At 34.6% G+C, this 26,585-nt stretch overlaps 2 protein-coding genes across 12 annotated transcripts in view; one reads left to right on the top strand and one right to left on the bottom strand.

Annotated features, from left to right (window-relative positions):
• The first annotated feature begins 157 nt into the window (after positions 1 to 157).
• LOC110808578 (hydroxyacyl-thioester dehydratase type-like protein) lies at positions 158 to 3,683 on the top strand. Of its 10 annotated transcripts, none has more exons than XM_088214439.1 (6): positions 173 to 335; positions 541 to 798; positions 1,539 to 1,573; positions 2,108 to 2,401; positions 2,766 to 2,881; positions 3,038 to 3,585. In XM_088214439.1, the coding sequence occupies exons 4-6, from the start codon at positions 2,141 to 2,143 to the stop codon at positions 3,147 to 3,149; spliced, it is 489 nt and encodes a 162-aa protein (XP_088070565.1). In that variant the 5' UTR covers positions 173 to 335; positions 541 to 798; positions 1,539 to 1,573; positions 2,108 to 2,140; the 3' UTR covers positions 3,150 to 3,585. The 10 variants fall into 10 exon arrangements, with proteins under 10 accessions (XP_088070568.1, XP_088070567.1, XP_088070566.1 ...); XM_088214437.1 differs by having other exon boundaries at positions 174 to 335; positions 541 to 712; positions 2,127 to 2,401; XM_088214436.1 differs by having other exon boundaries at positions 174 to 335; positions 2,127 to 2,401.
• Positions 3,684 to 3,984: 301 nt separating this feature from the next.
• Positions 3,985 to 26,585, bottom strand: part of RNL (RNAligase) — a 28,215-nt gene continuing 5,614 nt past the window's right edge. For both annotated transcript variants that reach the window (XM_088214423.1, XM_088214424.1), the window contains 18 exons: positions 24,578 to 24,642; positions 24,228 to 24,392; positions 22,816 to 22,976; positions 22,680 to 22,711; positions 17,317 to 17,492; positions 15,712 to 15,791; positions 15,274 to 15,339; positions 14,865 to 15,154; positions 12,479 to 12,586; positions 12,249 to 12,346; positions 10,444 to 10,504; positions 10,081 to 10,157; positions 9,906 to 9,977; positions 9,746 to 9,822; positions 6,882 to 6,962; positions 5,873 to 5,975; positions 5,535 to 5,699; positions 3,985 to 4,870 (listed from right to left, as the gene is read on the bottom strand). In XM_088214423.1, the coding sequence (XP_088070549.1) occupies positions 4,478 to 4,870; positions 5,535 to 5,699; positions 5,873 to 5,975; positions 6,882 to 6,962; positions 9,746 to 9,822; positions 9,906 to 9,977; positions 10,081 to 10,157; positions 10,444 to 10,504; positions 12,249 to 12,346; positions 12,479 to 12,586; positions 14,865 to 15,154; positions 15,274 to 15,339; positions 15,712 to 15,791; positions 17,317 to 17,492; positions 22,680 to 22,711; positions 22,816 to 22,976; positions 24,228 to 24,392; positions 24,578 to 24,642 (2,270 nt within the window). In that variant the 3' untranslated portion in view covers positions 3,985 to 4,477. The remainder of the gene's footprint in view (positions 4,871 to 5,534; positions 5,700 to 5,872; positions 5,976 to 6,881; positions 6,963 to 9,745; positions 9,823 to 9,905; positions 9,978 to 10,080; positions 10,158 to 10,443; positions 10,505 to 12,248; positions 12,347 to 12,478; positions 12,587 to 14,864; positions 15,155 to 15,273; positions 15,340 to 15,711; positions 15,792 to 17,316; positions 17,493 to 22,679; positions 22,712 to 22,815; positions 22,977 to 24,227; positions 24,393 to 24,577; positions 24,643 to 26,585) is intronic.

The following is a 26,585-nucleotide window of genomic DNA, read 5'->3' as shown; positions in this document are numbered from 1 at the left end:
GAATTATATTAATCATTTTAGTTTTTTCTTTCATTTTATAAAATGAAAAATTGCATAATACTCGTTAGCACAATAATTTTATTGCTCTCTTTTTATATCAACAAAGGAAATCTCAAAATGGATAAGGGTATAATTGGAATTTCACTAACAATTTAAGTCCCGCATATCGTAATATTCTCATGGGTTAATACCCATCAAAAACTCCTCTCGCTTCTCTCTCTCTCTCTCTTTCTGTCTCTCTCTCTCAGCCTACCCCAAGAATGGCTTCCATTCCTCCATTGTTGTCGCTTATCTAAAACAAGCCAAAACCATCGGAATCCATTTATTCTTTACTGGTTAGTTTTTACTTTTTCTTTTTAATTCTTCGGTCTGTGGGGTTATTGTCTTATTTTTCTTCTTGCGCTCAACCTGTTTGATAAAATGACTCATCCAGAACCCAGTTGTATACACGGTTAGAAGCTAACTGGTTATTAAGGTTATTTCTGAATAAGTCTTTTTACAAATTAAAACTGTGGGTTATTTTCATTTTTTACTTTTTAGGATCTCAAGCGGATATGTAGTGGTGGCTGGGAGGCATTGTTAAACTTGCTGTTGAAAATTTTCAGTCGTATGTTTGTGTTATATGACGTCTGGTGGGGTTTTGTTGTCGTGGTTATTTCATATTTTTGTAAATGAGTTTCAGAGCAGACTTAGTTACTGATCAACTGCAGAGGTGGGTGATGAAGAAGAGATTATCTAGTTAGCTGAAAAAGTCTTGGCTTTATAGTGTAGAACTGGTTTCAGAGACAAGGTTTTGTGGTATGTGATTTGATGTTAGATGATGGGGAAATGCTACATCAAAGACAATAAAAAGGATTCACTGAGAAGTAAATAATTATTTCTGTGACTTCGAGATATGGCAGTAGCACTTTAGGTGAAGGGTCGTGTGAACTGAAATTTTTTAAAAAAGCATGGTTAGAACATTATCAAAATCTACATAACTGAATTACCACCATGAAAAACTTCCGTAACTTCGTGTAGTAAGCAATTTGGTAACTTCGTGTTGTAAGCACTTTAACATTGTGTAGGACTTAACTATTATTGTTAGTATATAAGATTACTGCGTTATTACATCATATTGTGTGATTATTACACAAAATTATTGGATGATTATAAAATATATTACCAAAGGCATGGTGCCTTTTGAGGCACCATAGGAAATTCCCACAACATTAACGTTGTAATGTGGTAGTAGAAAGATTATAGCTTGCTGGATGGACTAGTTTACATCTGCTAATTCCTTTTCTTTGTATATTTATTCATTGTAATATCTCTTAATCTACTCTTTTGTTCTAGAAAGATTATGCTTGCTAGAGAGAATAGTTTACATCTACCACTTGCTTTTCTCTGTATAATCATTCATGGCAATATCTCTTGCTCTACTTTTTTGGTTGTAGGAGGATTATCCTTAGCTAGATGGACTAGTTTACATCTACTAATTGCTTTTCTTTGTATAATAAGTCATAGTAATATCTCTTATTCTACTCTTTTGGTTGTAGGTGCAAAAGAAAAATGGTGGAAGAAATGGGTTAAGGTACTGTCAATGATCTAGGACAAATATTGTTGATTTATCTATTCAGGGATTTGGGAATTAAAAACTTAGATACCATACTTAAACATCACTTTTAAGAGTTTGGTTGCATCATACAACCGGAAAACTGAAAAACTTTCAAAATATTATCGAATACTTGAATACTTTAATAAGTGAAATTATAAAGGTATTTATAATAATCTTTAAGTAACATTTCCTAGTTAAAATAAGAAATGATAAGTTAGTAGAATTAGGAATATTAAACTAATAAGAACAAAAGACTATACTAATAATATTAGGAGTATTAATCCTAATACAGATAGGGAAATACTAATAAAAATAAAAATCCTAAGTTACTAATAGTATAGTAATACTCATCAATCATATGGATTCCTAAATAGTATAGTAGTTTTACATTTAAAAGAATTATAGATTCTTATCTATTTTGGCATAATCCATTATGCATCAGTCAACTACTTTTTCTGTTTTGCCAGTTCTTTCTGTTTATTGAGAAATTTCTGTTTTTCTGAGAAAAAGTAACAAGGTAACTCTTTAGGAATCTCTACAACAATGCTTGTCAAGAGAGTTCTCTGTAGTAGTACTTTGAGGGGCTTTTCATCATTGTCATCGCACACACTTAAAGTTGGCGACACTTTAAAGGACACAAGAACATTCTCGAGTGAGGATGTTCTTGAATATTCTAAGGTGAGTCATGATTGCAATCCACTTCATTTTGATTCTTATTCTGCTCGAAGTGCTGGATTCGAGGATCGACTCGTTCATGGGATGCTTGTTGCTTCATTATTTCCTCAGATCATTTCCTCTCACTTTGTAAGTTACCCATACAGGCTTTTTTCTTTTTATTTATATGAGGAAAAGTATGTTTTTAAGACAAGTGAAAAGGTCAAGGTTAGAATTCGTGTTACCAGCAGACTTGATGTCAAGGTCAAAGTATATGTATTGAATTGCACTAAAGCTAAACCATAAAAGCTGAAATTTTAATTTGCCTATTCATCTATAATTGTTCTTCTTACAGTTCTCATTTGTTTGTAAACTCTGTCCATTCTGATTCAAGTAGGATCTTCTTTCTTTTTATTTTTTTTTAAAAAAAGAAAGTATGAACTAATTTTAGTTGACCCTTTGATGCAAGACATTAAAGAAGATTAATTTAACTTCAATGACATGTACTTTTCAGCCTGGAGCTATCTATGTGTCCCAGAGTTTGCATTTTAGGTTACCTGTTTATATTGGAGACAAAATTGTTGCTGAGATACAAGCAGTCACTTTAAGAGGAAACAACAACAAGTACATGTAAGACAAAATGCATCCGTTGAATCATGCTGTTAATGAAATTTTTTTTTTCAAAGTAGTAATATGAGAAATATCGAAATCTATTTTTTATGCAATGGCACCTGCAGAGTTTTCTGGCTTTCTAGTTACCTGGCTGTTGATTATATGGAAATGCAGAGCAAAATTGTTGACAAAGTGCTTCAAGAATGGTGAGGTCCTTGTTCTTGATGGTGAGGCGACAGCAATCCTTCCAAGTCTAGAAGTAGAAAAAGCCTATTCTGTTCAATAAATTGGCTAACCTAGGAGGTGCAAATTCAATAATTGGGAAACTCTCCTTGATCTCTTGGTTTCTAATTGGTGAGTGGACTACCAAGCAGAGCAAGTGATATACCTGTAAAGATTTGTTCTCCTCTCCGCATTTGCGCATTGTGCTCATACCTGTAAAGATTTCGCCTCCCTTCCGTATTTGCATGTTATGCTCAAAGCTTTGGACGAGCAATTGCTTAGTGTCTCTTATGGCTTTATCACAATTTTTTGTACCGTTCCCCTTTTGAAACTCACCCCTGTTTTGTACGGAAATTTTCCTCGTTTCCAAAAAGTTTGAGGATAGAAGAGACAATCATACTTTGCTGAGCTTAAACCATTTTGACGTTCTCCCGATAGTAAGTTCCTATGGATTTCAATGACGCAAGCCATGGTCTCGAGGCCAGTTGTTCTGCTAGTAATTTGAAATTTGTATAATACTCGCATGTTTTTTTAAAAGATGAAACGAAAGATATAATTCAAACTTGAATGATTAGAATGTTATACAGTCGGACCTAAATAGCTCTGCAATCTCCTTAACTGCCAAAATTCTGACATGTAGTTGGCATGGAACTGTTAATGAGAGTTTATATGGAGGTTTTGATGTATGTTTTTCTTATTGTTTGGAATGGAAAAATATTTATAAGAGAAGAATTATACTGCCATGATTCAAATCTTTTGACTTCAATTTTCAAAATTATGTAATCAAAATGATATGACTTTTTAAAAGAATTTGAATTCATCATATGATTTTGGGAAGCAAAGTATTTTTATGTATAAGAATATATAAAACAAAAACTACTAACTAATGAAGCCTTACGAGTCTTACAGATTTTGGTCATTCATGGAGTCAGAATCTGATACAATCACTGTACTTTATAGCAAAAAATATATAGATACGACAATACATACTCCCCCACTCGTATAAGTCCATTCTTTTGCAACCAGAAAAATTCAACAAAATCTGTTCAGTTCCAAATCCTATACACGATTTGTCATCAACCAGATGCTATCCTACCAAACTTTTCCCTTCACTCAGCAATTTACCAGAGCCCAAAATCTCATGACATGGGTATTAACTTCGCAATTACCTGAGACCCATTTCATAAAAGACATGAAACTATATTTTGAAGGGATTCAACTGAATGACCATTTCTTACTTATTGCTTTTTTGACCGTTAGATCTCGTTATAAAAGAGAATCTAATGGTAAAAAGAAATCTATACCAAGTTACCAACAACTCTTCCACCTTACGGGTTTATAAGCGCCAGGTATGTGTGCATAACACACACACACATGTAGGGAGAGAGAGAGCTAATAAAATTCCAATTTCCCAGTTATGGTGACCGGTGGCTTGATTTCAACGAGGGTTGCCTTTCCCTCTGAAAGCAATTGTGGCAATAAGTTAGCCTCCTTGGGTGGAACTCCATCTGCAGTCCATAAAGTAACGTGAGGCCACTGGTTTTTTGAAATAATTTTTTCCCCATCAACACAACCAAGTTGGGCTTCTAAGGCTGCCATTTTATCGGTAAAGAGAAGAGCATTAAATTCCACAGGGACATTTTGATTGAGGTAGACGCCATAACTAGCCACTGCTGTAACGCCATGACTTTTCTTGTGAGCAAGAGTAACATGAGCTTTCTTAAGGCTGTGCTCCATTTGTTTATCCTTCAAAAAGGTTTCCACTTTTGAGTCTTTCTCGGCCATCTGCAAAAATTAGAGTCTCCATGTGAATCAAATATAGAACCGATAACAATCATACCCTGCCGTGCCAGGAGTGCACTAGAAAGTAAAAAATGCAAGGCGATGTTTGAAACAAATTTGGAACAAATCCAGAAAATTTTCATGAAATTCATTTGTAAATTTATACTTCAGTTTAATTAGGAGTGTGTGTAAATTATATCATGATATGATTGAAATTAATGAAATCTGAAATGCATTATATCAATTTCAGATGAGATTTTGCATTGAGTTAATTTTTTTATTTTATTTCATGAAAGATGTTCAAAATCTTATAGTTAATAGGTTTACAAATGTATTCTACAAATTTTGAATTTGTTTCGGCATAGTCTTGGTTAAGAACATGATGTAAATTTTAGTCGAAGATAAACAACTGTTCTAATTTTACATGAAATTTCATATTAAATTAAGTTTTATCATATCAGAAAATTTTTTCTCAAATTTTCAAGTTGAAATGAAGACAGATTTACAGATAAATTCCACAGAATTTCTGTATCTATTTCAAACATACCCTAAGTTCCAAGATAATCCAAGAAATTTCAGTGATAGCTCAACATCTAAAATGGACCAAATCCTATTTTATATTTCATATAGATCAAGAGAAAAATGGAAAGAAAGCTTGTATCCTCACCTTATGAAGTAGACTTTGGATTTCTGTAGCAGGTAAACTGACGGCAGCAAAAACAATGTTCCCAAATTTTCTCTTCCCAGTGCTTGGTGTTGGTGGTTTGTATTCGCCCTTCACAATATTTCTTAGTTGTTCTAACACTTGCTTAACAGCAAAATCAAATGAAACCTGAAAACAAAGAGCACAGTAAATCCATAAAATACATGTTAAAACTAGGGTCATTAAGTATACAGGATGCAACTTTATATCATCAACATGATGTAATGGATTTTATGGAGAATTTGCCATGAACCATCCAGAAAAAGCAAACAAAACAAGGGTGAAAACAAATGGACACTTACCTGAACTGAATTTAGATACTCTGTGTTGTCAGTTAGAACCTGCCTTAACCGCTTCTCCCATTTTGTCCACTCTTGAGCGTATGATCCCTTTGTCGAATCCAATCTACGGACACAATAATACAAAAATGCACAAGTAAAGATTAAGAAGCAAGGAGAACCATGGGACTTGAATTGGAAACTCAGATGGGCCAAAACAAGAACCATTTAGTAGAAAATGAAAGGCAAAACTAGCAGACTATTCGTACCGGTTATTTTTCCCCTCAAATTTTTATATCTATTTGATATATAAAATTTATTCATAATTTATTTATTTGATGCAAAGTTAAATATTCTCATTATAAGAGGAAGAATTAGAAAAACTTTACCTTGAGTTGCACAAGGAATCCACTTGAATTAAAATATTATTTTTATTTAAATCTTTATCCCATTTATATTGCATTGCCAATTTTACTTTCTACATTTAAATTGAAAACTCATCCCTGTTATATTATGTTATTCCAGCTTATGTTCATTGATATTGAGCTTTAAGTACAAAGGAGATCATTATTAATTATATGGAAATGATAATTAATTTACCATGACTGAAAAAATAGAGACAAAATTGATGTCCTACCTACTGAAAATTGACAAGAAAAAATATTACCAAACAGAAACAACCTTATTAATTCTTGGTCCTAATATACTCCCAAGACCCTGGCATTGTCCACAACTGGTGTATATTTATTGAGGAAAAAAAAATACAATAGTACTTCTTATCTTGTTCTTGGTGCACTAAAAACAAATTAATAAGGTATTTCTTTTTGCATCCATCCAAAGCTATGTTTTGACACTACTAAATGCTATCTTAAGTTACTATTTCCTCACCACTAATTTTATCAATAAATTTCATCCAAATAAAAGATTATTCATATGCAAATATCAAATGCATACCAAGCCTGAAATAGTCCATGTGCATCAAAGAAAGAAAAGTGCTTGAAATCTCTATGATATGTCATGACTTCTGCCATACCTTCCATGTCTGTTGGTGTGAAGGTTGTAAAGATTTATTCCCTCTTCCAGAATAGATCTAACAGCATTTGGCAAAGCACTTCTACAGGTATGTAAAGTGCAAGAAAGATTACTGTAACCGATCATCAGGAATAAAAAGAATGAAGAGAAAAGACACAATGCATATTGCCTTTTTATGTAAAAAAATTTTATTAGAAGAAGAAATAGGAAATTTAATGTAAGTAGCATAAGCAAAAAGTAAACTAAAATAACACAGAAAAGAAAATATTAATATAAGATTGCAATTCAGTCTCTCTGTAGAATAGAAAAGAAATCCCTAAAAGAAATAATGTGTTTTAGCCCCAAAACAAGAAAAGTCAGTAATCTTATCCTTAAATATTATTAACAAATAAGAATGTTGGTTGAAAAGTTCTTTTCAATACTAAGTAGTGGATACACAGAATAGTTTAGGAGTGTAAAATTCTGACAGGAGGATAAAAATAACATATTGAACAAATGACCTGTCAAGTCTCTCTGCATGTAACCAACATAGAGTTGTCTTCTAGGAAGAGATCTTGGGAATAGAAGCATCTGGTCGTTCTTCTTGCTTCTCCACTATAGAGTTTGCTAATATGCACTTTACTACAGGCAAAAGAAAGGTATTTAATTGTTCACTAGGAGCTAAATCATCATCCTTAATGCATAACTATCATCTCTTGCTTGCATCTCCTCCTCCACTCCAACATACAAGTATTCTTCTTTGGGCATTAGTAACTCATGTGTCCACTCTGTCCACACATAAAACAAACACTTTTCTTACATCTAGAAGGAGCCTTGGGTATTGACATCGATCCATTCTTTACCTTACTCTTTGATTTAAATCTATCCTTAAGAGAAATGACTGGAAACTCAATGTTTGTTGTAACTAGATATTTCAAATATTCTTCCATGTCTAAAAAACTCGGCAAGTTGGTGCTATGAAAAGCAATTGAATCAATTATAAGCTCTTAATCCTAGCTTGAATGCTGCTTGACTATCATCTTCAACCAACGAGGCTAAATATTTAATTTCTCAACTTTTGCATGTACTCAATTGTTGTCCTGAATTAAAATGTAAGCTTGATTATGAATTTTGTCAAATAAGTTGAAAGGTAAATTCTTTTTACAAAAAATGACTTTCATCTCATTACATGTTGTACCATCATGTTCTGCGAGTCCAACTAATTTCGTTTTCACAAATTTAACTCTTCTTGTCTCTGACATTTAATACCAGTTGAAATCCATTAAGTTAGTCCAATCGGGAAAAAAATTGGATCTTCTCTTCCATTAAAACCACAAGCTATGACCTTTACCTTATTAATTATCTGGCATTATCTTCAAACATATTTTCTATCAGAAATAGTGCATGTGCAACTTACATATTTTGAATTGGCAGAGCTACTTCTGTAGTACGCAAGTGTCTTAGATCTTCCAAGATTGCATGGATTGTGTTTTGCATTTTGTCAAGTTTTCCATTAGCAGTTTCCTTGAATGCATCTTGCCTAGCATTTAATTAAATGTTAGTTACCATTATTGAGGCTGAAATTTTTGTTGAACTAGCATTATACTAGTATGTTTGAGGTAGGAAACGGTCAAGGAAATCAGTCTTGTCAAATCAAGGCTCAATGAAGTCAAACAGAGTTGATTTAGCAAGCCCTACTCGCTGCTGAGCACGCATGTGGCTCACGCGTCAGCTTCTGGATTGTACAATCACAAGCGAGCTTTAATCTGTCAACTTGACTGGATAAGAGGTTTGCAGATCCGAGGTCAATGTGAGACATGTGCAGAAAAGAGATCGGAAGATGTTTGACTTGGGAGCTTGCGACAATAAGTGGCACGCTGCAACAGAACTTTTAGGGGTTGAATATTGGGGCCTCCTGAGGATTGTGGTAGCAGCTGCTTCAATCATTGCCTTTGCCTTACGGTGGTTGGCAAACAGCCTGGCAACTGTTTGGAGCATTTAGGTTTTGTGATTTTGTTTTGTTTTGTATTTTTTTGTTTTTGTTTTTGTTTCTTCCCCCACCCCTCTCCTCTTTCTGTTTTTGGTGTTTAGATGGATTTTGAGGTTGTTTCAGTATAGTAGGTAATTGGAGGAAGAACTTCTAAGTTTGACACCAACTGATATAGGACAAATCGAAGCTAATTTGCCTAAATAGGGATTTGGGATAAAATTTCTAGATATCATACATAGGGCTATAAGGTATCACATCTAAAATTTAATTGAACTATATGATCAAGTATTAAGAAATTCTCGAGAAGAAACTTGGGCTTGGAGAAGACTTAGGGACCTCATCCCCTTGGCATTTGTGAATGGAAATTCTCTTCTATCTATTTTTTATCTTCAAAGAACCATTTTTTGGCAGACTAACATTCTGCTCTTACAATTAGGAGATCTACACAGCTCATTTCCACCTTTCATTGTGCACCAGTCTAGCAGATGAGAAGGATAAGACCTCAGCTTTCTCTCCAGAGGATCAGTGATGATAACTATCCCGAGTTTCTAAGTCCCTAATTTTACCTGTTCACCACTTCTAATGGATACAGCTCAGTTCGTAAAAAAATTAGGTATATGCTACCTCTCAAAAATCATGTCTATTGCACCTATTAATCAAACATATGATTCACTGTTATCCGCTAGAACCCAAGTGAATATGAATCAGGACAAATATCCTGTTGATTGCTACATGAATGACAGATGAAAATATAACATTTTTACAGCAACAAGATAAATAACATAGTAACTAGGTATTTATCCTAAAGAAGGAGAGTAACAAAATACTCTATCTAAATGATAATTCTTAGTTAAAAATGAATTTTTATTCATCAGCATTCATTTTGTTAAAATTACCTATCAGGTTTCAGCAATGGCATCTTGATAAGAGAGCCAAAACGTTCAAGTAATTCCTCCTCAAATTCTTGGCGACTCTGAAAAGTTGTGAGGGCCAGGAATTTACGAAAATGCACTGGATGTCAATGTATCAACTTTATCTTTGCAGAATATTTAATACCTTTCCCTCATAAAGGTGATAAAACATCAGCAGCACATAGCCAGCATTTGGAGATGCTTTGTCCAGATTTCCCTTGAAAATTCAAAGGTAAAAGAAACATTAGCACGAGGTGTAAACCACAACTTCAGGTGATGGGAGCATTTCACAATTCAATGCAGGAAAGATCAACCAGTACCGGATGATTAACTCGTTGAAGCACACGAAAGATGAAGATAGCCAACGCATCAAGAGAAAATGGATTTGAATCAGTCCCTGTATATCCGCAAGGGGAAAATGTAGAAGACAAAATCTAATAACCAAATCTATGTACACACAAGTATCGGTGCAAATTAAGAGCAACCAAATGAAATCAGCCAAGGGTTTACAACTCGAGGAAAAAACTATCATGTTAAAGTATGGAGGGAACTTGTCAAAGATCCCAGCAGATCTAATATAGTAAACAGTTACCGAGTTAAGAAGCAACACAGGAGTATTTCCTTCGCATGCTGAGATTCTAGATGAGAATAATGAACTACAGAAAAAAGAACCATGATGTTACCTTCAGAATCAGGAATAACTGGAACAGCAGAAGCTTTAGTTCTCCAGCACATCTCCTCTATCTGCACAAGTGGCAAAGACCATATGGCACATTTGAAACTAGAAGGAAAAGGTTGAGAACACCATAAGATAATAAGTAGAACAAAGTAGAGAAGCAAATAGTTATGTGATAACTTCAACAAGCACCAAATCGCATGATAGACGCCAATATCTATATGCAAACAATGTAATATAACAGCACCATGTAACTCCATATTGAACATAAGGTTCCGAGAAAGTCAAGAAAAGCCAACACAGATTTCTAATATTTGGAAACCCAAATGTAGAAGATGTGAACTAGTATTTCTCCAGCAACCACTAGGTTCCACTAAACCTCCTAACATTTTTTTTTAAAATATAAAGTATGAGTTTCATTAATATAGGCACCAAGAGGTACCGCCCATGTACAAAATTTACAAGTCAATTAAAGTATCAGCAAATTCAGTTAAATTCTCCTTAAAACAAAAAAGATGACCTTGTAACAAAAAACCAAGAGTTTTGCATCATTTATTTTTAAGGATATCAAAGCCATTTACATCCTCAACTTCATTAAAAACCTTTCTATTTCTCTCCTTCTAGGCCACCTAGAAGACGGAGAGTGGAATTATATCCACTTTTTTCTGCCGGCCGCTGGCATGCTTCCACACCCAAAATTCTTCTCTCACCAAACCTGCCATCACCTAACTAATACCAAGCAGCCTATACACCAAGGTCCACAGCTTATAAACATTTGGACACTACAGCAAGACATGCTTATAAGTCTCCTCATCCCTCTTATAAAGATAGCAAGCATTAACCAAGCAAAAGATGAAATCCGGAGAGGAAACTAGTCTTCCAGAACTGCTTGACAACATATGTCATTATCTTCATATTTGTACAACTTCTTATAGAAGGATTTGACTGAAAAAGACCCATTGAAAGTGAGACTACACCTCCTAGCATTGCATCATATATAACATCAAGATTGCAAAATTTCCAGATCTGTAGGAGAAAAATACATATTCATCAACATCATTATCTGTTTTACATGAAAGTAGAAAATGGACAGCGCAGGATGGTGGCAGACCGTATATCTATCCACCATCCACATCTTCATACCTTGGAGACACAGTAAGGTTACTTGGGTACTCGATTTTTTCCAGCATGAAACTGTTAAAGTACTTAAATACTTGGGAAATTTATCAGCTTTTCTGTTCAGCAGAAAACAAATTTGTGTCTGACATTGGCACACAACATAAAGATTTCCCTTTTATCTTTTTACCATGCAAGCAAAACAGAAAATCAACAAAATGATGTGTTAAATTTCCTCTTTCAGAGGCCAAAGTGTGCTGGAAAGATGTTAATCTCCACTATTCACCCTGCATAGGCACCTCATGCATTCTAAGGTACATGTTGTAAGGTTTTCTCAAGATTCCAGAAAGCCTTCAGTCAATACTCAATCTTAGAACACCTCCAAGATGTTCAAGGTTCTCCATTTTTAGAATATAATTAACTTCTGAGTTTCATAATTACCTTGACAAATCGAGAAATTCACACAATGCAAAAGATTTCTTTTAGCATCCAATCACTTTTGGCTACAAAGATATTATACTTTTCTCATCATTTTCTATTTCATTATGCTATCAAATAACCAATGTACACAACATTTCATGCATCATGAAATGGAAAATCATAATATGCTTCTGTGGAATATGCACCAATAAATAATGGAACCACTGTTGATATAAATTCCCTTCTATTTCAGCTAGTAAAAAATAAGCACACTACCTGTCTCCAAACCTCCTCATTTGGTGCATTTTTGTCTGCAAGCATTATAGAACATGGTTTTCTCCGACGTTCGTCGGCAACCTTCTGCCAATACCTTCCTGTTGACCATGATTAAGAGGCATCAAAAATACATAATGAAAATTAAATAAAGAAGAAAGTTGAAAGAAATCATGGTTTTCTTAATGTACAAAAGAAAGCATAGCTCATACACAGGCAAGCATGATTCCAACCTTTGATAAGATCACCCATCAAACTATGGACTGGACGATCATCTCCAAGTCCTCCGGGGGCATTTAATAATTCCTTGCAAAGTGCAGATTTTGCGCATCCTGGTATTCCTGAGAAGTGGCAATCAAGGGTGTATATCAGGACATATAGAACTGAGGGCATGAAATACCATAGAGAACTAAGGTAAATAAATATAAAATCCTCGAACAAAAAACAAGAGAAAGAAGGTTTATCAAAGTCCAGAACAATTCCCAATGTGACAGGAAACATCACAAAAACATACATATATAATTAAAAATGGTGTTCCAATCGGACAAACGATAAATCACATGTTTACGTTTGTTTGCAGAGATCATGCCATCAACCAAGTATAAAAATCAATATGCATGAGCAACAGACATGCATAAAGCTTCATTTGATGTCCTAGTGAGACTAAAATCAAGCAAGATATTCGTTCTAGAAATTTTACGCCAATTTTGGTTCAAATTTCAATTTCATAGAATAAGAATAGAAATAGAATAAAATACGGTAAAAATTTAAATGAAAATAAGATTCTAAAAATTCTGTGTTCAGTTCAAGTAATATTTCTTTCTGGTCTCTTACTTGATAACTGGAAATTCAAATCTATCATTTTAAAACCAAAAAAAAAAAAAATTAGAGTCTCTCATGCATCAAATATGTAAGGTATGACTATTTCATAAGTGTCAAATAATTAATATACAGGAATTGAATTCCATAGGACTGCTTGAATAAAACGCAATTTCTCAATATTAAGTTCCAAGAAATATCCCATCATTCATTGTGTGTGCTTTCTACTTGTAAAAACAGCTTGGCATATTCAGGTCTTCTATTGCTGCCCTTCTAGGTTTGTCCATCTACCTAGCTAGGGTGTCAAAGATAGCAAGTCAAATGAAAAAAAGAAATCATGGATTGGGAGATTGGATATGCGGAATAACAAGAACTTCTGTCACGATGTGCAGATACAAACTCTCAGTAACCATGAAAGTTCAGCTGGATATAAGAAATCTCCCGTTGCACTTTGATAAAGCTAGTTAACCTATTCATTTTCTTCCACCACAACCTACAGAATTTTTTAAATTATTAATACTCACAAAAAATAAACTCCAAAAACAGAAATCTCCTTAAGTAAAGACCAGCACTATAATGGTTTCATTTCTCCATGAAATTTAAAGTAATCATTTTCATGCTCTCAATCCCCAGTTTAAAACTGATTATTTAGTACTTGTATTCTCCTTCTCCCGAGATTCTTCAATCCTATAAAACTAGGCTGTGTAACGTGCTTCGTCATTTTTTAAATCAAAATTTTATTTTCTTTTTTGAAAGAAAAGATAAGTATTATTATGTACATAGATACCAAGAGTGTACCACCCAAATACAAAAGCTAGCTACAAATAAGTCAAATGGTCCATGACAATCTCAAGATCCTCCCAATTTTTGATGTCATAACCTAATAAAATATAACCAAAAGTGTGTATCCATCTAATCTCTAACATGTGTAAAGTTAGTCTCATCGTCCTCAAAAGCTCTCATATTTCTTTCTTTCCACACGATCCAAAAAATAGTTAGTGGAATAATGAATAAATACCTTTTCTTTTTACAAAAACCCGCCCACGCCCACAATTCACTGCTCACGTTTTCTGCCATAACCCAGTTCAGCCCCAGCAGCCCCAAAACAGTAATCCATAAGCTATAAGTGTTCGTAGCACCTCAACAACAAATGGTTGCATGTTTCCTCATCAGATAATCCTCAGCTAATTTCAAGTGATTGCTAATTTCCACCACAACAAATAGAATAGTTTGAGAGACAAGTGCAGAGGAATCTCTCAGCTCGCTTTGCAATTTCATCTCTTCAGTTATCCTCATGGCAATAGGAAATTGTCATATTTTCTGACATCACTTGAGTGCATTGCAAAATTGTAGTTTCATTGTGCAAACAAATTTCATTTAAATCTGGAGAACAAAGGAAATCATGCATTCTCTATAGGTTGAAATCTTATTTCTTAATCTTACTATGATATGAGTAATAACATAAATGCACCATTCAGGAGCACCAGTCTCTGAATTGTTGGCTACAAGACAACTAAGTTGCAGACAATTGTTCATCACTAAAAGCATATCTTTGAGAAAAAATTTAAATTTATAAAACTTGTGTGAAGCTGTTTGTTAGATTTAAGCCTATCATGTCAATGCATCTATAGCCAGTGTCAGACCATGCTGTTTTTCTTTTGCTTTTTTTTCTAGGCATGCTCTTCCATAGACTATAAAAGAAAGCCTGTCATCTTGAAGCATAAATTCCAGTAGTCCCCTTTTTAAGGCAATCCTGCACAAGGAAGAAGAAAAGGAGTTTTGCCAGAGTGATTAATTTACCAGGAAAAAACACAATCAAACCCGCATCTCTTTGAACAGTATCTTTCACTGGATGGATAGAGGTTATTGGCTCTGGCTCCCGCTCTTTCTCCAGATCATCCTCTTCATCTCTAGCTCCTTCAGTGATTGCTAGGAAATCTTCAGCCCTCACTGAATTCCCGGCAGATCCAATCAGAGCCTGATTCTGCGGACTACGTTTTGCGTACTGTTCAAGAAAAGACTCTGCTTCAGTGAGGTATATTGACGATGATAACTGTCTCTTTCCTTGCTTCCTTTGGATGTATGCAGCCCTGAACATCAAGGGGGCAAGGAGACTTACATAGGTTTCGCCAACCAAATCAGAAAGAACCTAAAAAACAAAGAGAGAACACACCATTGACCAGATTCATAAGAGCAGATTTATGATTACCATTCATCAAGCATCTTGCTGAGTTCTCTCTGCTTTCCAGCTGAAGTGCCCCAAATTTTCATCTGCCTAAAATGTTGTGACAATAAACATTTCAACAATGGCCTCCACTGAGTTTAATATATGATAGTTAAAACATTGATGTCAAGACCACTGGGGGAATGACAGCATCCTTTTACCAGCATGAACTTAGCTAACAAAAAATTATGGTGCCGTATAAAACAATCATGATAATTCCAATCACAAAATTGATGTAGGTAAACCAAACAAATCAGATCACGAAGTTAAACTAATAATATCAGATTCCAACATCATCAAGGATCTAACACAGAGAAAAACAACACTCTAACAAAATTAAAACAACTCCAGATACCAAGCTCTAACACAATAACAGTAAAGGCATCATGTTCCATATAATATATTCCTGTTTTCAAATCTCACCTAAGGTAATAGGCCCTGTAAGCAGCTGGACCTTCCTTGAAAAGAACTGATAAGCCATTGCGTATCAGAAAGGTTCTCAGCTGGGGAAAAATGGATAAAGCATGATTAGAATGGAAATCTTATCCTGTCAGATCGAAATTGCCAAATCATGAAAGCAGAAGAGGCAGTACATATTCCAGTCTTTGAAAAGAGTTAAGGTTGCATGCAGTTAGAAGGATTAGAACTCAGTTAGGATAATCCATGGGCAACATATCTTCCCATAAACGAATATTCTCTGTGGGAGAATGATCTAGGGGACGTCATAGACACTTGGGACTAATTTCTTCTTATAAATGTCTCTTATATATTTGGGTGGCACCCCTTTAGGGTACCTGCAAATGATATTTCTTGCTTTTTTGTCTTTCCATAAGATATACCTGTATTAGTTGCTTGAAAATAATATATTTACATATAAACATATATGTATATACATATAATTAAGAAAAGAAGAGAAAATTTATCTCAAAAAAAAAGAAAAAAGAGAATATCATTATTGCAAAGCATATACAAGAGAAAAACAAGGAGAAATTGCCAATCTCTATGATTACACCTAGGTCATTCAGAAATTAATTGTGATCATCTATGGGGAGCATGTCTTTCCACAAAATACTTTTTCTTTTAAAATAAAAATTATGACAATAGATACAAGCACCAATGAGGTGCCGATCCATATACAAAAGTATTTATAAGTCAATCAGGATTCCAATAAGGTCCCCAAAATGCTCCACAAAATATAGAGAATGACTCATGACCAAAAAACCCGAGGACCTGGAACTATTTTTCTCTAATCCTATTGAACTTATCTTCCACCCTCTCAAAAGCTCTTCTATGTCTTTCTTTCTGTACCGTCCAAAATATAACTAGGGGAATGAGACCCACATCTTCCTGTACCGCCCAGAGTAGTATATCTTTCCACATAATACTGCTATGGTAGTTGATATTAATGGTATAATATTGTCATCTGCGGAGATCTTCAATAGGTTTGGCTTCAATATGAGGGTTTACACAAGAATTGGATAGACAGCAGAAAAGAGAAACAACTTCGCTTGAGGTCATCCTAGGTGCTCCTGAAACCCTTCACGTGATCATGACTTTCAAGGTAAAAAAAAATTGGAAAATGGAAGTAAAAATCATGATTTGTGAAAATTGGCAAAAGATTTTGAATCATTTCTGCCTAAATAATATTACAAAAAAAATGTAGTTGAGTCTCTCTGAACAAGCAATGCTTGAGCCAAGGTATACACACTTAGTTGACATTAATAATAATCAATTCTACTATATTTTTCTGCTTTGAAGTGCCATTTGCTAAATAACACAATGAGATATACTTAATTCCAGAAAGACGCAAGACAAAATAAGATAGCCAAAAAGACCATGCAAACTAAAGAAGGTGAATGTAACTAACGAAAACAAATATTATAATTACCTCATGCTAATAACCATTCCCAGTGAAAATTGTAAAAATTGGAAGTGTCCTTTTCACGAACACAAAAATTTAATATAGCCTTATATCACAGAGTTCTAGGTGTACATCTGATGTAAGACTAGAAAAAGAAAAACACATACCTTATATGTCAGGAATTTCAATTTGATCATTAAATTTGCATCATCATCAGCTAAACCATTCAGTTCTAATATGCTACCACTACCATTCGCATGTTCCCCAACATTGTCCTTGTTTTTTGCAATTTCAGCGGCTCTCTCCTTGCTTGCCTTGAATAAATTAATGTCAATAAAAAAACCTGATTACACAAAGAAAATAGCATATGACTGAGATTCAATCGGCAAAAATAAATACAAAATAAAAACAAAATGAGCATATGATTGAGATTCCTTTGGCAAAAATAAATATAAAATAAAAACAAGGCTTCGAGTAAAGATTTCTAACTATTAAATTTTCTATAGGACATGATTTTTACCAGGAAAAGAAAATATATTAACAAAGCACACAACAAAATGCACCAATACCCAAATATTAGTTATATGACAAAAATTCTAGAACTGAATGAGACCCCCTTGATCTATGAAAAACACCTTCACTCAAAAGTAAGAGATGCAATCGTTTATGTTCTGTAGAAAAAAGAACCGTCAACAATAATCATGGCCATGGTAAACTGACTACAATCTTTTTCTGTACAAGAGTTTCCCACTAGAGCGCCTTCTACTGATAGGTAACGAATTAAATCAAAATCATTCTGTTATGATTTCGCGTAATGGATCTAGTTATGGGTTAATTAACACAAAAATTAGTAGGAAGAACAAATTTTTCTTTGATATTTTACCTTAAACATTTTTAGATTCAAATTAAGTACTCGTTAGGAAGAGAGAGCCCCCTACGATATCTAAAGTAAGGAAGTACTCTGCTTTAAAATTCTTCTTCATACCTAAACTGCAAACAAAAAACAGCATAAGGTTTTAATAAAGGAAGGAGTAGTTATTCTGGAAGTTACTTCCAGAATCAGCAAAACTCCCATTTGTTTCTCCCTAATTTCTTCTACTAAACACACAAATATAACTTCCAACAACAGCCTAACTCCCATCTGTTATGACACAACACATAACGCAAATAAATGTAACACAGGCCCTATCTGCAAATCACATAATTATTTTACATCTAATTACCGTTACATTTAAATACACGTTGAAACACAAACCCCATAACATTATTACCCCCTAAAACTGCGCTTATCTTCAAGCACAAGAGCATAATACTTAAGGTGGATCCTCTCGTTGGCTCTCCAATAAGTCTTCACCGAGAGTTTCTGACCTTAATGGTTCTTCCACTTCAAGCCAGAAAAGGTGCTTGCAGCGGTAGCCAGACTCAAGCTTTTTATCACAGTTGAAGCAAACAATTTTGAGCAAGCCATCTCTCTTAACTCTTGTGCAGATAGGCGCCTGACAAGGAGTTTCTGGACAGAGGTGATCAGCTTGGAAGTAATTGGTCATGGGACAAAAGAGGCTAACTAGTGGCGGCCATGCCTTGGGGCAAAAAATTGCAACGCGCAAGCATGATTTCAGGGCTTCCATGCACTGGTCGCTTCTTAGAATGACGTGCCAGACTCATGGCAGTTGTTAAATCACGTGGATTTTTCAATTCTGAGTTTGATGGAAATATATTCCTTCAATATGCTTCAAAAAATATTGACTTCTTGTTCCAATGTGAGGGAACTCGCATGGACTGACAATAGTTCAAATTGCCTTTGGTATTTTGCCACTATAGCAACCTGTTTCAATTTACTCAACTCTCCTAATTTATTGCTATGAATTGGAGGATCAAACTGGAAGTGATAGAAATTTTTAAATCCCATCCAGGATAAGAGCACAGATCCACTTTCTAATTTTAGAAACTAAACTTGCGTTTCTAGGTCAACAAAACCTTCCCTTCCTCAGCTGTTTTTTGATGGCCAAAAAAATGCTCACAGAGACCAATCCAAGGAAAAAGATCCATCAATCCATCGAAGCATGAAAAATCCAATTTTCTGTATCGTGGAATGAAGTTTCTCTCCCTCTCAACATTACTGCCTCTGCGATCTGCTGGTTCTGCCAGCATGCTCCCTTCTCAGACCTGGTTGGCCAGAAGACAATTCTTCCAATCGAGCAGCCAGAAATTCTCATTTCAAATTATCATTTTCATGATCTTCTTGGTAAGTTTTGAGAAAAAATTTCAAACATAGATATCAAATCATCCATAATTTCTGGCTGTGACAACCATTTGTTTACAGTCACAACCCATGGGGCTAGTTGTGGGACAATTAACACAGAAATCAATTGAAAGAACAAAGTTCTTCTTTGATTTTCAGCCTTTACCTATTTTTAGATTTAAATTAAGGGCTTGTTAGGAAGAGAGAACCCTGAGATCTCTAAAGTAAGCAAGTACTCAGCTTTAAAATTCTTCTTCATACCCAAATTACAAACAAAAAAATGGCATAAGTTTTTAACAAAGGAAGGAGAAGCAGTTATTCTGCAAGTTACTTCCAGAATCAGCTTAACTTCCATCTGTTTCTCCCTAATTTTCTCCTACTAGACTTCCAACATCAGCATAGCTCTCATCTATCGTCCCTAATTTTCTCATTTTCTCATATTTAACACAAACAAATATAAAAAATAACACTTAACAACACACATAAATGCAACACATGCGCTATCCGCAAATTAAATAATTATTTTACACCTAATTACCATTACATAATTGCCACTAAAATATCCGTTGAAACACAAACCCGACGATATATTCTCAATGAATTTGGCAAAATAACTGAAAAGATAAAGAAGTATTGTTAATGTCTTCATGCTCGTGTCAGGTACTTTTGACATGTACCTGATGATTGTTAGAGAGAGAATATGAAGAAGAGATTGTTAGATAGAAGAGAAGGGTGAGAGAAAGTATTATGTTCCCTTGTTAAGGATCAAGTCATCGGACAACAACAGTTAATACCCTTATTCTTATTACGAGAGTGACTTATTTTGTGAAAAAAGATTACAGCTCTTTAAAAGAGAGCTGCTACCTTGAATTTTGTTAGAAAGACCTTCAATCTTATAGTTTAAGTTTTGACTTGTTTTTATTAATAACAAGCTTACCCCTTTAAATAAATATTATAATTCTTATTTAAGAATCATAATCTAATTAAAAATCCAAATATAATTAGGAACACTCAACTAAAATATTATAAATTTTATACAATTTAAGAATCTAATACTAATAGGATATCATATACTATTTAGTAATCCAATACTAAGGAAATTTATATACCAAATCCAATACTAATTAAAATCTCATGTTTAGTTGGACTTCAATCTCCTACTTAGTCGTTATCTTGCTCTACAAATGCGTCAATAACATAAAGAATCAGAGGAAAAAAAATACTACAAAGGACTTCGATCACAAAGATTTTTTCGATCTTAAGACCTACCATCCTAAAACATGAAATGCAAAGTATTTCAAAACCTGTGGAAACAAGAATCACCGAGAAAATGACTTGAAAAACCTCCATAAAAATAGACTGATGGAAGAAGAAAAACCCTAGCTGCTCAACCCCAAAATGACTACTCGTCTTCGAGATTCTTCTTCAACCCTAATTCCTCTTAGATAGCTGCCCAGATCTCTGCCATGCTTCCTTGATCTACAACTGATTGAGATCATGTATCCCATTCATTTCTTGCTTACGCTGATTGTTGACACGTGCCCCTATTTACACCGGATTGTGTCACTTGCTTGCCAGTTGTTCTCTGCTTATAAACATCATATGTTTCTATTCCCTGCTTCCAGGTCCATTTCCTTCTTCATGAGCTTGCTTCTGTTCCAAGCTTCCAGTTTCATTTTATTCTTTTTGAGCTTGCTCCATGACAACTCATTCCAAGCTCACAGTAACAATAGTACAAATAAGAAACCCCTTTATAACATGATTTCTTCTTCATATAAGTAGATATAAGATCCATGGGATAATTATTTAGATATACATTTCATGCAACACCCTTCCTTATTTGATCGAAAAGGATTCCATGACATGATTCCATGATATTGAACTGATCTTATCGTATCGCAAATCCCATAATAGTCCAAGAAGAGCGCATTTAACTGTATTAGTGTCTATAATTGGTTTTTTATGTGTAAAACTAATTTATAGGACCTTATAGGTAAATGCTGTAAGATCACGTGCATTGGAATCCATAGTTATGGACTCAAATGTAGTGATAGGGAACATTTTCTTTTCCAGGTAAAATCCCCTGGTACATGAAAGTGTTAAAAAGTGCTTTCATTACTATAGAATAAAAAGTTTTCATATTTTAATACATGTATTTAATTTATTCGGGGCTATCAGAGCTGAATCCATTTTTTGGAAAAATGACCAAAGCAAAGAATATTCTTAGTAGAGCATCATTTACTATTCCTAAAGAAAGAGTTCATTAATATATCGAGAGATAAGCATTCATATCCAAATCATGAATGCTTGAAATCTATATTATGCAAAGAAACATTAATTTTGCTAATCCAAATTGAAGGTAATATAAAATCAATATTCCTGATATCATATTCACAGTTAGCGCACTCATCATTGTTATAAGCTCCAACTTAATATTAGCTTATAATTGTTATCATTTTATCATCATATCTTCCTTTTTTTTTTTTGAAATAATATTTTATCATCATATCTTTACTGGCATCAATATATTACTAGCATTAATATTGTCACTATCATCATAAGCTCTTTGTCCAAAGGAATGACAAATCATGCCTATACCTTCCTATTTTTGTTTGCAACCATCTTCCAAGAATTTTCCAAAACACAAAGGAGGCCACAAGAGAAGATGCTCTTGATCCTAATCCTTAGGATAGTAGCATTTATCAAAAACTTCCTCCAAAACCTCAAACTGAAACCCTATCTGAAGCTGCTTCACAAGCAGGACATCCACCTGCTTTCTATAAGTGTCAAGAATTAGTTACTTCAAGTAAGATTTACCCATTTAAGAGAATTCAAGGTCAAGCTCCATATCCTCCAAGGTAAAGCACCACATACTATTCCAAAAGATTTTTCCATTAAAGTGGGAGTCTGTAACTCGCTCAGAACGATGAATGAAGAGAAATAAGCTCTTATCTGTATTAATTAGGGTTTTGGATTGACTGTGTATATCCACAAGCTGTTCAAAGAGTAGATCTACTCAAAGAATCCAAATAGTCTGGATATATATATATGTGTGTATATTTTCATAAGAGCCGCCCCCTCTCCTCCCCCCCACCCAAAAGAAAAAAAAAACCTTGAACAATAACATTTGTGGACACCACTCATCCCTTCAACATTCATCCGCAGATGACATAAACAAGCGATTAATGAACAGTGGCAGTGATGGTGAGAACTAAAACAGAGCAGTTAGGTTAAGAATTGAAAATGAACACTGAAGTGACAATTAAGCTGTAATGACTGAATGAATACCTCGATATAAAGGCCACAGTGCAGGCTTGTGCCTGAAATGCCAATTACAGAAAATTATTATAAGGACGAGTAAACATGGAATAACAGCAGCAAGCTGAAGAAACTTGGCAATAAAATAAAATTAACTAGAGAAAACCTCATCTCTTTCTGATAACGCCGAAAACCACTGTCACTATGGACATGGATGACCATTTTGTAAAAAAGGTTATCACTTGATACACAGTCAATTCTGTGGAGATTATGGTAACACTTAAAGGCAGCAGGAAAACGTTTTTCTCTCATCAAACGAACCATTTCCTGGTATTGATACAGGAATAGTCAAATTAGGGCGAAGTGAAAATGCTGAATCATGACCAGCTAAGACACTAGATTGATTCAATAAGATGCAAAAAGAATATAACGTAAATAACAATCTCTCTAGATTGCAGATGATGACTTCTTGAAACTCATTTTCCTTTTTTTCTGTGTACAGTTGAAAAAAAATGAAGTGGAAAAATTGGAGCAGTCAAAGGAATTTTTTTTTTGAAATTAAAGTAAAATATTATTATGCACAAGGTATCAAGGGAGTACCGCCCATATATAAAATAGTTACAAATTTATCAATTGGTCGATGACCGCACCCATATCAACTAGGTCTTTAATATCATTACCCAACAAAATAGATCCAAAAGTGTACATCCATTTATCCTTAATGTAACCAAAGTTAGTCTCAACCCCCTTCAAAAACTCTACCATTTCTTTCTTTCCAAATCACCCAAAAAATAGTAAGTGGTACGAGAAATAAATGTCTCCCATTTTCTTTACACAAACCCTCCCAAGCCCAAAGTTCATTACCTACACTACCCGCCATAACCCAATCCACCCCAATAACCCTCAAAACAGAAGACCATATGCTGTAAGTAACAGAGCAACCCAGTAATAAGTGGTAACAAGTCTCCTCATTGGATTTGCATAAGTAGCACCTGTTGATCAGCATATTCCCTCTTCTTCTAAGCATGTCAATTGTTAAAATCCTCTCTTTAACCGCTTCCCAAGCAAAAAATCCAATTCCGGGTGGTGCTTTAGATTGCCATATTCGTGTGAAGGGGGCTGTATGGATGTTGTTGTTCTCTCTCATAGTAATAAATTCATAATATGATTTAACAGAGAAGCCCCTCATTTTTTTCTAACTTCCATATTCTTTTATCCTTGTTCTCAGCTATTTTAATATTAGATAAACACAGCAGCATCTCCACATACTCCTTCACTTCCCAATCCTGCAAATTACGCTTGCCCGGAACACTCCACACCCTTCCCCCTCCCCCAACCCCCCCACCAGACCAGTCAAAGGAATATTGAGCACAGGAAGTAGGAAACTACTTGCAACTTAGAAAAGGGAAGCTATTTTCCTTTCTGCAAACTCAATTAACGTTCCCTCTATTATTCCCTAATCAAATATTTTACCACAAATGACGACGACATCAATTCTAGAAAAAAAAGGAAAAGTTTAAAATAGAATGAATACTAGATATTATAAACTTAAGAAGTGAAAATGTATAATGACCTCACCTGCAACTTGGTGGTTGAATAATCAGCAGGATGAGACTGCAAAAATTTTGAAAGAACAGATTTGCCCACATCTCTGGAATGAGAATGAACGGATTCTTTCCCAGACCAATCCAAATGATCAGGACAAAAGGAGGGTCCTACACTTTGAAGAAGAGCTTTTATTTGCTGCATTACCGTTTCCAATCAGATTGGCCCATGAAAAGGAGAAAGAAAATATATAAACAAATTTGAACTGCAAATTCCCCTAACATTTATACAAAACTATATAAATAAATCCCAACTGCAAATGCTCTTAACACTAATAAAAATGCAAAATATTTTGTCTCACATTAAAAGGAACTCCATGTCACCTGTTTTTCATCTGACCTATTTGCAGCACAGATATCCCTTAGACTTGGTCCCAAATCAAGATCAGCTGAAGCACAAAAGGAAATTAGGTGAGTTCCAGAAAGACAAAGCAGCATATAACAAATTTAAACAGCGCGTGCAGGTCGAAATTTTTTTTTTTTTGAAATAAAAAGTATGCTACGTATCATTAATTACAAGCACCAAGGTGGTGCCAAAACTCATGTACATAATCATTTAAAAGTCAAGCAGAATAGCAATTAGGATGATCCACAACCAAAAACTAAAAGTCTAGAACCATCTATCTCTGACCCTATCGAAATCGGCTTCCACCCCCTCAAAAACTCTCATGTTTCTATCTTTTCACACCACCATAAAAATAGCTAGGAGAATGACATCCAAGTGTTTTTTCCCACTACTAATACCCTTAAGAGCCCAAATCTCATCCTGTACAGTGTTTGCCATTTCCCAATTAATCCTCAAGAGCCCATACATTGTGGTCCAAAACTTATACACAAATAGACAACACAGCACGATGTGATTACAAGACTCCTCCGCCCTCCTGCATATAAAACATCTATTCACCATAATCTTTCCTCTTTTCTTTAGCTTATCAATAATCATGATACATTCCCTCCCTGCCTCCCAAGCAAAAAAAAAGCAATTTCATGAGGAGCACTCACCTTCTAAATTTTTCAAAAAGGAAAGCTCTATGGAGTCGTTCTTAACCAAGTAGTTATAAAACAAAAATTTAACCGTGAATGTTCCCACTGCGTTGAGGCTCCAAACTGATTGATCATTACTTTCACTCAAATAGCTTGGAGATAGTAATGTGAGAAGGGATTCATACTCAGTAATCTCCCAATCGTTGAAGTTTCTGATTAACTCCACATGTCATTCTCTTTCTCCCCCAATGTTTTCAAACAACTCACAAACTGAGATATCTTTGTACTGTGCAATAGCAAAAATCTAGCCAAATTGATTTCTAAGTGCCCCTCCTCTAAGCCAAGAGTTCGTCCAGAAACTAATTCTCTCCCCGTTGTCAACCCTCCCCTTGATGCATTCCTGAAATTTATCCCTCCTCATGTAGAAATAAACGATTGTTATATTCCTAATTATGGAAACACATGAAATACACATCAAAGAGAAGAATTGGAGGTATGCATACCTAAAGCAAATCACAGATATTAATTCTATTCAAGGTTGCTGTCCAGAAAACACTCACCTAAGGGGAAACTTTTATTGTCCAGAAGGACACAAGAAGAAATTTATTGTGCTTGTGGCTATTAATAAGGTGATCAAAGAACCATTTGCAAGTATATGCCCTGAGATTTAAGGGACAAAATACTGGGATCATACAAAATGATGACCTTTAAAAAATTCCAGCAATTAGAGGATGACCTTTAACAAAACTCAAAGTCACCATCCTTAGCTGCTTCGACATAGTATTCCTATTAACACTAACCAGTAACTAAAACTAATATTCAATTGGCATCTCCAGTTACGAGGCACTTATTTGTTAGTTTATTTATAATTTCTATCCTCTTCCTACTCAAGTGCTTCATTCCTCTATGAGTACACTCACGGAGACTATTGCGACCAAGTCACATTTTTTTCACTTGTTAATTTCTTTAAGACTTCCATGTCTTAGAAATTACCAAAAACTAAAGTGAAATTTAACTTTAAATAAGCTGTTAGAAAACCTGAAGCAAATACACACTAAATATTGGTTTTAATCAGAGAAGCAAACCAGTTTCTTTTTTTCCTTCTTTTTAGCTTCATGAATACCTGGCAATACCTTAACCAGCCTGGAGGATATAAGCAGATAGTGAGTATAGATTTGAGTTCTATTTCCAACTGATAGGATAGAGATCCCAATAGAGAAGAGATTGACACTGATTTCTCATCCAGTAGAGAACACAAGGCAGTGAAAAAAGAAGTACATGTATGTATGGAGAAAAGGAAAGGCTTCACAGAGAAAATTTGTTCATCTATCACTATGAAAAGCAGGAA

The sequence above is a fragment of the Carica papaya genome, chromosome 2 (genome assembly GCF_054855325.1).
Source record: "Carica papaya isolate Zhongbai chromosome 2, ASM5485532v1, whole genome shotgun sequence".
Taxonomy (NCBI): Eukaryota; Viridiplantae; Streptophyta; class Magnoliopsida; order Brassicales; family Caricaceae; genus Carica; species Carica papaya.
The sequence above is the reverse complement of the archived record's forward strand: the minus strand, read 5'-3'. Positions and strand labels throughout refer to the sequence as shown.